We start from the raw sequence: 12,175 nt of genomic DNA, 5'->3' as shown, positions 1-12,175 counted from the left end.
TACTTAAATGACCACCAAACATTAATGAATACTGTGGATTCCAAAAATATTAGTTAATGTGAGTGGTGCGGCTACCTTCCCCCAATGCTCAATACTCTGTCAGGGAACTAACAGAGGAATAAATTACAGATATTCACACGTTTGTTACCAATGACCCTGAGCTGGGAGTCAGCCTGGGATCTTTTCCCAGGTCTATCACTAATGTGCCACCTGACACTGGGGACATCCCCTCCCCTCCCTGAGCCTCAGTTTCCTCACCAGAGAATGTGAGCATTGAGGTCCCTGGAGTCCTGACATTCCATAGAGCTCTGAGGGCTTCAGGCCAGCCCCACGTCGGTCTTTCACCTGTGTGCCCTGTGCCCATTCCTGATCTGGGGCAGAGGAGGCACAGGGAAAGGGCCCAGGCTGCTCTTAAAAATCACACCTCACATTGAGACCGATGCGTGGAGACTGTGGCAGAAGAAGCAGAGGTGAGGACCCCATGTGAGTCCCCTGTGGCTGCTGTAGCTGATTTAGCTGATTACAACGAGCTCCCTGGTTTCCAATAGAAATGCATTCTCTTACAGTTCTGGAGGCCAGAAGTCCAGAACAGTATCATTGGGACAAGGTCAAGGTGTCAGGAAAGCCGAGTGTCCTTGGAGGCTCTAGAGGATGTGCCGCTTCTTCCTCTTCCAATTTCTGGTGGCTGCCGGCATTCCTTGACTTGTTGCCCCTCCAGTCGCGGCCTCTGTTGTCACATTGCCCCCTCTTTCTCTATCTGTGTCAGGTCTCCCGCCCCCTCCCCCTCAAGAGGATACTTGCGATAGCATTTAGGGCCCACCTGGATTGTCTTCTCCTATCAAAACCCTTAACGACATCTGCAAGGACATTTCTCCCACAGATGGTAATATATCCCTGGGGGGCACTGTTGAGCCTGTAGAAGGCCCACTTTACCAGTGAGGGGATGATGGGGCTGGAAGAGGGAAGGAATGAAAGGAGTGTGAAGGAAGCGCCACCAAGGAGAGCCGTGGAAGCCCAACCCAAAGACCGCACCTGGGATGTCGGCCAGGGCCAAGGTGCAGAAGGAGAAGGAAGAGAGCTGGAGGTGGAGGGCCAGCAGCACCAAGGCTCGGAGCCAGGGTGAAACTCCCCCACCAGGGGATGGAGAGAAATGGTGGGGTCGTTCTCTCAGGGAGTGGCACAGCAGAGCCAGGGCCAGATCTGGAGGTGGCTGTGCCCCCCTGGGGGGTGCAGACTCACAGCTCCTCCAACACAGGCTCCAACCTGGCAAGGGAGCCTCGCCAGGTGAGAGCGAAATGGAGATGAGCGCAAAACCCCCACTATCATGTAGATTCTGGAGCAAAAATGACTTCAGAGGTGACCTGTGTGTAGCCTCAGGAACGGGATATAGGTGGCCCTTGTAAACCTACCCTGCAATGGTGTCTAGGTCCCATGTCCCCTGTTCAGACAGAGACAGGCCTTGGCCTCCTGAGGAGGGGCAGCAGGAGGGCAGGCCCCTCACTGAGCCTGGAGTCTCTCTCTGTACAGCAGGCACCTTCTCCTGACCACTCCTGCCACCAACATTTCATTCTATTCCTCCCCTCTGGGGGCAGTTGCAATTTGTCTCTTAGCCCAAGGAAAGGAATAAAACAAACTGCCTTATATTGAAGTGAACATGGCTGACCTGGGCTTATTGGGAGTCCCTCCCAAGGGGCAGGGGCTCGTTCTCATTATCTTCTCCGTCAAGGTGGCTAAGAATTTTGCAGTTTCTTATAACTCACAAAGTACTGTCCTAGAAGCTATATCCCTATGAGGGGAGATAGGGCAGGTATCATCAGGTTCGCTTACAGGTGGTCAACGGAGGGTCAGAGAAATCCGTGATTTAGGGAGCTCATAGGGCTGCTAGGAGATGTAGCCTGGCGTCAGTCACTGCAGGAGGGCCCACCCCGGCCTGAGTGCAGGCAGAACACTGTGACACTGAGTGACATGGACAAGTCACCATCCTGAGCCTCCCATTCTCACTAGCAGAGAATCACCACCCTCAGCCTGAAGAACAGGTTGTCTGCAGGTGACCGCCGGGGTCATGCAACAGCTTCCCTCCTGCCAGGCCTGGGCCCCGAGTTGCAGGGAGTCAGGTGTATGGCCTTTTGTGGTGTCTGTGTGGCCCAGGAAGAGAGGGGCTGCACGGTGTGTCTGTGTGATTGTGTGTGTGCATCTGAGTATCTGTGTCTCTGTGTGATGCTATATGTCAGTGTGTCTTCGTGTGTGTGTGTGTCTCTATGTGTTGGCACGTAACTGTAATGTCTTTCCTTGTTTGTGTGTGTGTCTGTGAGCGTGTGTGCCTGAATGCACATGTGTCTCTGTCTCTAGGTGTTTCTGTCTAAACTGAGGGTGTGTCTGTGTGTTTCTGTGATTGTGTGTCTCTGAGTCGGTGTGTGTCTGTGACTGCGTGTGTTACATGAAACAGAAGCAGATGTAGTGAGAATAAAGGGGTCTTAACTCTCTTTATTCTGAAACAAGGACCCCTCACTGGAGTGGAGAGAACGAGTCCTTCCCAGTCACACCCAGGAGCCCTCGGGTGGTGCTTGGCAGATGGTGTCACCACCCTAAGTACCCACACAAATGGGCTGTGGAGCCAGAGCAACAAGGATTCCAGCTCCTGGTGAGAGATTCCCAGGCCAGGGTCTTGGTAGACACAAGCCTGGTGACTTCAGGCAGCTGGCAATTACTGGGCATCTACCAAGGGTCAGCCACGGTTCCAGGCCCCTAGCGTGTACGAATTCCTTGGCTCCTCTCGTCACCTCTCTGAGGGTGTGTCAAGGACAGAGGAACCTGGATCTTGGATGGCCACGGGGCTCCCTTCCGCTCACACTCCCACATGGCTGCACAGCACAGGCTGGTTCTGCTGGACTGAGCCCATCCAGGAAAGAACAGCGAGACCCTCGGGTGAGATCGGGCTCACTGGAGACAAACAGCATGGCAGGAGCTGGAGGCGCCCCAGGCTGATTTCTGGGACAGGGAGTTCCTGGACACAGGCACTGAGCATCCCCACAGCCCCCTAGACTGGCCCATGAGCACGAGAAGCCCTGAGAGTGTGTGGGGGTGGCCTGTGTGCAAGGCAGCGCAGCGAGCCTCTCTGCAGAACCCACAGGCTGTGCTGGGTGAGGAGTTCTCCCTCAGCCTCCTCTGGAGCTGACGCTGGGGGAGAGCGCCACGAGCCTCCCTGCCTGAATTATCTGCACTTCACACAGGAGGAAACGGAGGCACAGAGTTTTAGCTCCTCTTGGCCAGAGCCAGGATCTGAACCCAGGCGTCCGAACCTTGGTGATCCTGCGGGGCAGTGAGTTGGGGGATGGAATTGCATCTCTCACAAAGTGCCCAGCACAGGCTGGGCCCCTACAGAGGGTAAGAGCTGGGGGGCGGGGCTCAGTCGGGTGTGATTTTCCCCTTCTCCTGCTCTCCCCAGGGTGGGACTTCCCTGTGGTGTCCTGGTGTTCACCTGTGTCTCCACCTGCGGAGGCAGGAAGGACTCAGCCTTAGGGATGCCCCCTTGCTCTCCAACAGGCCCCTCCACCTCAGGCTCTTTTTTTCTGTTTTCTACTTTTTTTTTTTTTTTTTTTTTTTTTGAGACGGAGTTTCCCTCTGTTGCCCAGGCTGGAGTGCAATGGCACAATCTTGGCTCACGATAACCTCTACCTCCCGGGCTCAAGTGATTCTCCTGCCTCAGCCTCCCAGGTAGCTGGCATTACAGGCATGCACTACCACGCCTGGCTAATTTTTTTTTGTATTTAATAGAGACCAGGTTTCACCATGTTGGTCAGGCTGGTCTTGAACTCCTGACCTCAGCTGATCCACCCACTTCGGCCTCCAAAAGTGCTGGGATTACAGGCATTAGCCAATGCACCCAGCCAGGCTTTCTTTTTCTTACCCTGTTCCTTCGAACCTCCAGCCTGAGCCAGAGTCCGAGACCCTGTTGGACCCCATGGCCACTCCCTAAGGGTCTCAGAGGAGGAGGGGTGCCCTTTTAGCTCTGGCCCTTCAGAGCTTGTTACCCAGATTCCAGAGGACACTGTGTCATCTCCCCACTGCTCTCCGGGCCCCACCTTCCTGCCCCCGGGGGCCTCTGCCCTTGATCTCTTGGTTAGAACTCCCGGCTTGAAAGGGCGAGGTGAATTCATTAACTCCTCTGATGGCCTGACAACTTTTTCAGTCCCCTCTTCCCTCTCTCCTACCTGGTTCATGGTCCCCTCCTCTACCTGCTGGGGCCCTCAGAGGTCCTGAAGGCTTTGAGGGTTCGAAACCCAGCCCTCTCCTCCCCGCAAAGCGCTGCTTCTGAGGCCCCTTCCCGTTGTCCAGCTTCACATTTACATTGATTTCACTTCATTCTCCCCATATTCCCATTTCAAAAGGAAGATGGAAAGGTGGAAATATTTTTCTGAGGTCACATTGTTGGTGAGCGATGGAGCCTGGAAGAGAAGCCAGGCCTGTTGTCACCACCTCCTCTCCCACACACTCATGTTTTTCTGGAGAGCTCGACCTCCCCGGGTCCCTTATTGCTGTTAGGCCCAGGGCTGGAACCAGCAATACCTTAGTCTCCCCTGAGCTGACAGCAGGCGCCTCAGCCCACGTGTGTGGCAGGGACCCCCGACTCATAGAGGGGCAAGTCCAGGACAGGCTCCAGGGGATAGTGCACAGGCTCCTCTGTGGGCACAGCCCCTGACTCTCCCTGGGGGCTGTCATTAAGCGCTGGGTCGGGGAGGAACCTTATGGATGTCAGAGCTCCATCATGTCAGTGAGGAGATTGGCTGTAGGTTCCTGCGACCTGGGACAGCAGGCACAATGCAATCCTGGGGACCCTAAACAGGGCCCCCATCCCAGAGGAATGGACATCCCACACGGCCTGGGCCCAGGCAGATTCAGATGGGCCTCACTTGACTTAAGTCCAGTCTGAAAGGAGAGAAGCTTCTGTCCAATCAGGCAAGAGGAGACCTTCAAGACAGCCAGGGTGATCTGAGCCCCCACCCCAGGGGTGCTCCACAGGGGGCAATCAGCAAGGCCAGGGGATGGTTTATCATCATCTCTGTGAGTTGAGGGTCACTACGTGACTGTGGTTTTATTGAGAATGTTGTCAAACATCCCAGGATGCACTGCAGAGTCCCCCACAGCATAGCACTGCCCAGCCCAATACGTCCACACAGCCAGGATCAGGAGCCCTGACATCCTCGGGGCCTGGCCAAGAGCAGCATCCAAGGCCCCAGCCTCTAAGGAGGCAGTACTACAGCTCTACGCAAAGCACTTGGCCAGCAGCTGTTGGCCTGTTGGCTCCCAGTTCTGCCTGACCAGCTGTGTGGCCTTGAACAAGTTACTGAACCACTCTGAGTTCGCCTTTCCCATCCTATGAAAATGGAAATTACAAGACATACCTTTAGATGAAAGGCAATGTCTGCGATTGCCCCTAGAAACAGGGCTGTCATGTGCTTTAATCAGCAGCATTCCCCAGGCCAGCAATGTCACAGGGCTCAGACAATAATCAAACCAGGCTCCAGGGTCCTATAAAGTGAAGGTCCATCACAGCTAGGAGGAGAGGGAGATGCGTGAAGTGTGTGGAATCTGGGGAGAGCCTAGGCAGAAATCAGGCAGGCTGGGTTTACACAGCGCCTCTGAGCTCTGGCTGTGTGTCACGGCACAGGATCCCGTCCCTCTGGGGACAGAGCTTCTCTGTCCACTAAATAAGAGAGGTCAGTGGAGATCTCCAAGGACTGTTGTGGTGTGTGGAAGTCATTGCTGATCCTGACTTAACCCACTTCCTTAGTAACCCTGGGAAAGTCCCTTATGCTTCCCCTGCCCCAGTTTCCTCTTTTCTAAAATGGGGGCCAGACACTCTGGCTCATGCCTCTAATCACAGCATTTTGGGAGGCCAAGTAGGGAGGATCCCTTGAGGTCAGGAGTTCGAGACCACCTGGGCAACTTGACGAAGCCCTGTCTCCACTAAAATACAAAAAATTAGCCTGGCGTGGTGTGCACGCCTATAATCCCTGCTACTCGGGAGATTGAGGCAGGAGAAACGCTTGAACCCGGGAGGCGGAGGTTGCAGTGAGCCGAGATCACGCCACTGCGCTCCACCCTGGACGGTAGAGCCAGACTCTGTCTCCAAAAATATAAAATAAAACAAAATGGGGCTGTGGCATTTGCACCTCAAGGTCATTACAGAGGTAAGTGGAGCTGCAGAGAGCAAGGACTCAAGACCCAGCCTGCCAGGCTGAAGGATGCTGGCTTTTCCTGTTTGCTGACCTTGGGCAGGGGTCTCACCTCTCTGGGCTTTGGTTTCCTCATGTGTAAAAGGAGGATAGTAGCATTACCACCTCACAGGATTGTTACATGAAAGCAATGAGTTAACACACGTGTGCTTAGAACTGTTCTTGGCATACGCTAAGTACCCTATACCTGCTTGCTATCTTTCTGATTCTTTCAATGATGGTGGTGTAGGAAAATGCTTGCAACGGGCTGGGCACATGGTGGATGTTTAATAATTCACGGTTGTCTTCACACAATGTCAGTCCCTGGTCACTGGGAGTCATCATGTGCCCTGACTTGGGGCCTGGCCCTCTGCCTCTGTCCAGCAGGACAATGCCATTCTCTGTCTCATGGGGCGTCCTCCTGCTGGCAGGCCTGTGCTGCCTGGTCCCCAGCTCCCTGGCTGAGGATCTCCAGGAAGATGCTGCCCAAAAGATGGATACATCCCACCATGATCAAGGGGACTGGGAGGACCCTGCTTGCCAGAAGATCTCCTATAACATCACTGACCTCGCCTTTGATTTGTACAAAGAGCTGGCTGATCTATCACAAACCGGCAATATCTTAGTCGCCCCAACGAGCGTGGCTACGGCTTTTGCAATGCTCTCCCTGGGGACCAAGGCTGACACTCGCACGGAGATCCTGGAAGGCCTGAATGTCAACCTCACGGAGACGCCTGAGGCCAAGATCCACGAATGCTTCCAGCAAGTTCTCCAAGCCCTCAGCAGGCCAGACACCCAGCTCCAGCTGACCACCGGCAGTAGCCTGTTTGTTAACAAGAGTGTGAAGCTAGTGGACACGTTTTTGGAGGATATCAAGAAGCTGTACCACTCAGAAGCCTCTTCCATCAACTTCAGGGACACCGAGGAGGCCAAGGAGCAGATCAACAATTATGTGGAGAAAAGAACTGGAAGAAAAGTAGTGGATTTGGTCAAACACCTGAAAAAAGACACAAGTCTTGCCCTGGTGGATTACGTTTCCTTTCACGGTAAGGTAGCACTACCTGCCCAAGCCCTTTCCACTGAAATAATCCAAACATATTCTCAAACTACTAGTTCTTAAACTTTCCTGGACAATGTACTATGAGATATGGCAGGGCATTTAACATGGATTCTGCAATTTTCCAAACACAAACAATAAAATACTTTCCATGATCAAACAAGATTGAAGGATGATGAGTTTAAGACAGCCAAACCATCATCTTCTCTACAGACCTTGTCAGAGCCTTTATTGTCCTAATACTCATTGGAAATCCCTAATAGGGAGGGGGCAGAATATGAAATGCTTCCCACATGCTAAAGTCAGAAAAATATTCTGTGGCACATGCATAAAGGAATAGTTTCATGGAACATACTTTAGACGACCCTAGTGTCCCAGAAGCAGTGTCAGCTTTGCCGTCTAAAATATTGGGGTTCAAATCCTGCCTCTACCACTTACTAGCTTTTGATAAAGGACAATGCATTCTACTTCTCTGAGGTACTAATTTCCCATCTTAGCATGGACAAAATAGCATCCTTGCTGTCAGGTTGTTTTAACGGTTAAACAAGTGGCAGAGACCATGAGGATGGTGTGTGGCATACAGCAGGTGATGAACTCTTCTGTATCTCAGGCTGCCTTCCTGCCCCTGAGGGGTTAAAATGCCAGGGTGCTGTGGGCCCCAGGGCATTCTAAGCCAGCTCCTATTGTCCCAGGAAAACAGCATAGGGGAGGGGAGGTGGGAAGCAGGCCAGGTGCTGCTTCCTCCACTCTGAGGCTCCCTTGCTCTTGAGGCAAAGGAGGGCAGTGGAGAGCAGCCAGGCTGCAGTCAGCACAACTGAGGTCCTGGCTCTGCTGTGGCCTTAGGGCAGGCCCAGGTCGCTCTCCAGCCCCCGTCTCCTCCTTCTGTCCAATGAGAAAGCTGAGCTCAAGGGTCCCTGAGGCACCTGCCCACTTGGCATGCCTCGATGGTGAAGCTTTCTTGGTACGGCAGAGGGGAGGCTGCCTAGGCATCTGCATTTCCCTGCTGATCCAGGGAAAGGCCTCAGGAGTAGTAAGCACAATGCTGTCCTGGTATCTCGAGGGAACCAGCCCTCTGCATGAGACAGGAAGCCTCCAGCCAAAGGCGGCAAGGCATAAGGAGTTCCGATTTTACTCATTAACTTTCATTAACCATCCCCAAGCCGCTATCGAATAAACAGAGCCAAATATAGAGACTTCTTCTGTGGCGCCAGGATTTTGCCAATTAGGTCAAGTATATAGAAACTCTGGATTCTTCTTTATCTTCAGGTGATTCTCACAAAAGCTCTCCAGCAGCCAGACAGTTTCATTTGAATCCCATTTTACAGAAGATGAAGCTGAAGCAGAGGGAAGTGTCTCACCAAAGGGGCTCAGGGCTCCTTTCATTCACACACTTCCACCCTTTTATCTCCTACCTGGCTGATGCCCATCTTCCTTTTTTTCCAGGCAAATGGAAAGATAAATTCAAGGCTGAGCGCATTATGGTAGAGGGCTTCCATGTGGATGATAAGACCATCATCAGAGTGCCTATGATAAACCACCTGGGTAGATTTGACATCCACCGGGACAAGGAGTTATCCAGCTGGGTGCTGGCACAGCACTATGTGGGGAATGCCACTGCCTTCTTCATCCTGCCCGACCCAAAGAAGATGTGGCAGTTGGAAGAAAAATTGACCTACAGCCACCTTGAAAATATCCAGAGAGCCTTTGACATAAGGTGATTTCCAGTTCAGGGGCTGAGTCAGAAGCTGCCCAGATCTTTGAGCCATGTCGGGACTAAGCCCATCAGGACTGGCCAGAGGGCTGGGGAGGGTGGACCTCACATCGCTGGGTCACAGCTACTGCAGAGGCCACCACTGAGTTCAGGCAGCACCATCCATGCTCCATGAGGAGGACAGTACCCAGGGGTGAGGAGGTAAAGGTCTCGTCCCTGGGGACTTCCCACTCCAGCATGGACACTGTCCCTTCCCAATATCCAGTGCCCAGGGCAGGGACAGCAGCACCACCACACGTTCTGGCAGAAGCAAGAAGGAACAGATGGGCTTCCTGGCAAAGGCAACAGTGGAGTGTGGAGTTCAAGGGCAGAATGTCCCTGGGGGGACGGGGGAAGAACCTGTGTGACAAGGCCCAGAAAAGCAAGGTTCGGAATTGGAACAGCCAGAGCACGTTAGCAGAAGGCTTGCGTTTCTCTGTCACTTTATCGGTGCTGTTAGATTGAGTGCCCTGTAGTAAATGATACTTGAGCATAAGCCATACATTAGTGTATCTGTGTGCATTCGTAATTATGTCCATGCCCTGCTGATCTAGTTTATTTTTATTTTTACACTGTAAAACCAAGATGAAAATACGAAAGTCTCAGGTTCATAATAGGAATCGAGGCCGGAATTTCTCTGTCCCATGCAAACGCCTCCTGAGGTACCTGCTCCAGGGGTTGAGAAAGAACTAGGAGGCTGAGAGAATAACTGATTAGAGAGCCCAGAGCCAGGCTGCCTGCTCACACCAGACCCTGCTTGGGGCGGCTCTGTCTTCCCATGGAAAACCAGAAGGGAGCATTCGGCCTGGTGTGATCACTGTTCTCTCATCCCCTGAACGGGTGTCACTGGGCACTGCTGCCCCACGTTCCCCTGGGTGTAGGGCCCTGGGGGTGTTCCAGGCTGGGGGCCAGGTGACCCAACACTACAGGGCAGGATGAGACACACTTCCAGGACATCTAGAATCTGCCTGGAGGGCTTCTCAAAGGAGGTGGCATTTCAAGCTGCCTGAACAAGATGATTAGTCTGATACTAACATTCTTTGATTCTGGGTATAGAGGAGCTCAAAGGAGAACAAACCAAGGTCAACTTCTGATTGTTTTATTTTTTTTTTTTAACTTTTCTTTTAGGTTCAGGGGTCCATGTGCAGGTTTGTTATATAGGTAAACCCTGGGGATTTGTTGTACAGATTATTTTGTCACCCAGGTACTAAGCATAGCACCCAATAGTTATTTTCTCTGATCCTCTCCCTCTGACTTCTGATCTTGATATGGGTGAGGACATGGCACTAAGTGGGAGACGCAACCAGAAGAGAAAGCACTGGCACTGTGGTGGGTTCCAGAAGAACAAGAGAAATGCTGCTCCATGCCTTGATCTGTTTCCTGCATGGCAGGTCTATCAATCTACATTTTCCCAAACTGTCCATTTCTGGAACCTACGAACTCAAGAGAGTCCTCAGGAATCTGGGCATCACCAAGATCTTCAGCAACGAGGCCGACCTCTCTGGAGTCAGTCAGGAGGCACCCCTGAAGCTCTCCAAGGTGAGGTCACCCAGAAGACCGTGTTGTCTCCTGGTGTCGGCTGGCAGATTATGTGGAGGTTGCAGTTCTGTCCTGAGGCTGAAGAAGGGGCTAAGAGACACAAATGAAGACCCAGGCCGAGCTCCTGAGGATGCCCGAGATTCACTGAGACGGGCCATGGTCAGACAGCGGAGCTGGGGAGGCGCCTCCTGTGCAGCTGGCACTTTCAGGGCCTCGCCTGCTGTTGTGTCATTGACCCTTTGCCCAGGACCTTCTAGTTTAGGGCCTTAATTTATCCATATTGGTACAGGAATGCTTAGGCTCATTTCAAAAGACTTTCTGGCCCCTTTCATCTATGAGGTTTTGAGTTTCTGGTGCATCACCAAGCCCAAATCAATGAGTGATTTGAGCTAAAGATGACGCTAATTTAGGAAAACTAAAGGTGGCCAAAGGACAACTTTGGCAGTTCTGTGAATGGCTGCGTTCTCTTGGGGTCTGGGCACCGCAAAGGTCACTGTCAGAGTCCATGTCCCCAAGGAGCTTCAAGCCGTGTACTAGAAACGAGAGAGCCCTGGAAGCAGATGTGCAGCGGGGATGCTCCTCCACTTTCTGAATTGTGGGTGCACCCTGAGCAGGGGAGAGGCTCTTCTAGGGAAGGCAGATGGAGCGGAGCCAGCCCCATCAGCCAAAGCTTTGAGGGGGAGCAAGGCCTGTGTGACAGGGAGGGAGAGGACGTGCAGGGTCAGTGCCACCCGAGTGGAGAAAGGCTGGAGTGAGTGCCTCACCTCCTAGGATGAGGCTGTCCACATGAGCCTCGCTCCAGGCCTGGGCTGGGGCCCAGCTCAGCCTCGGAACGTAGCTTCTCTCCCCTTCAGGCTGTCCATGTGGCTGTGCTCACCGTTGATGAGAAAGGGACCGAAGCCACCGGAGCCCCCCATCCGGAGGAGAAGGCCTGGTCTAAGCATCAGACAGTCATGTTCAACCGGCCCTTCCTGCTCATCATCAAGGATGACATCACCAACTTCCCGCTCTTCATTGGAAAAGTGGTGAATCCCACCCAAAAATAACTGCCTCTCACTCCTCAGCCCCTCCCCTCCACCCCTGGCCCCCTCCCTGGATGACATTAAAGAAAGGCTGAACTGCCCCCTGCCTGCGTGTGACTGCAAACCCCTCCCCTGTTGTTTCTGAGTCTCCCTTTGTGCGCTGAGGCTGTGTGTGGACTCCAGGTCACAGTGCTGTCTCCAGGCCCCCTGAACTGTGTTCATGGAGCACCTGGCTGGGCAGGCACGTGCTAGGCCAGGATGGAGGGGGCTGAATCCTCAGTTTAAGGGCCTGGACCTGGGAGCTTTTGGAAGAGCAAGGGGCTACCAGGAGCGGCTGCCAAGTGTGGGTCACCCAGAGAGAGCCAGGCCAGGGCCTGAGTGCTAGAATGCTGTGGCACTGTGTGACCCAGAAAAGCCACTTTGCTGAGCCTCCTGCTCTCAGTGGCAGCGTGAGGAGAGAATGCCCCCACCTGTGAGTGCAAAGCAGGCTGTCAGAGGCGACGGCGGGGCCGCTGCCACACCTTCCCTCCCTGCCAGGCCCCAACCCGGAGGTCGGGGAAGTCAGATGTGCAGCCTTTGGTGGCGTCTGTGT

General features: G+C 53.4%; 1 protein-coding gene across 2 annotated transcripts; it reads left to right on the top strand.

Annotated features, from left to right (window-relative positions):
* The first annotated feature begins 3,111 nt into the window (after nucleotides 1-3,111).
* LOC100937118 (alpha-1-antitrypsin-related protein) lies at nucleotides 3,112-11,683 on the top strand. Of its 2 annotated transcripts, XM_054530969.2 has the most exons (5): nucleotides 3,112-3,384; nucleotides 6,603-7,261; nucleotides 8,716-8,986; nucleotides 10,414-10,561; nucleotides 11,416-11,683. In XM_054530969.2, the coding sequence occupies exons 1-5, from the start codon at nucleotides 3,332-3,334 to the stop codon at nucleotides 11,605-11,607; spliced, it is 1,323 nt and encodes a 440-aa protein (XP_054386944.1). In that variant the 5' UTR covers nucleotides 3,112-3,331; the 3' UTR covers nucleotides 11,608-11,683. The 2 variants fall into 2 exon arrangements, with proteins under 2 accessions (XP_054386944.1, XP_009247724.4); XM_009249449.4 differs by lacking the exon at nucleotides 3,112-3,384 and having other exon boundaries at nucleotides 6,403-7,261.
* The last annotated feature ends 492 nt before the right edge of the window (nucleotides 11,684-12,175 follow it).

The sequence above is a fragment of the Pongo abelii genome, chromosome 15 (assembly GCF_028885655.2).
Source record: "Pongo abelii isolate AG06213 chromosome 15, NHGRI_mPonAbe1-v2.0_pri, whole genome shotgun sequence".
Classification (NCBI taxonomy): domain Eukaryota; kingdom Metazoa; phylum Chordata; class Mammalia; order Primates; family Hominidae; genus Pongo; species Pongo abelii.
This window is presented reverse-complemented; position numbering and strand designations above follow the sequence as displayed.

Bases quoted from the DNA above. Each gene is read 5' to 3' on its own strand.
- LOC100937118 (XM_009249449.4), top strand. From the start codon at position 6,499: ATGTTTAATAATTCACGGTTGTCTTCACACAATGTCAGTCCCTGGTCA. The intron at 8,987-10,413 runs GTGATTTCCAGT...CCTGCATGGCAG, and splicing joins CAGAGAGCCTTTGACATAAG to GTCTATCAATCTACATTTTC. The intron at 10,562-11,415 runs GTGAGGTCACCC...TCTCCCCTTCAG, and splicing joins CACCCCTGAAGCTCTCCAAG to GCTGTCCATGTGGCTGTGCT.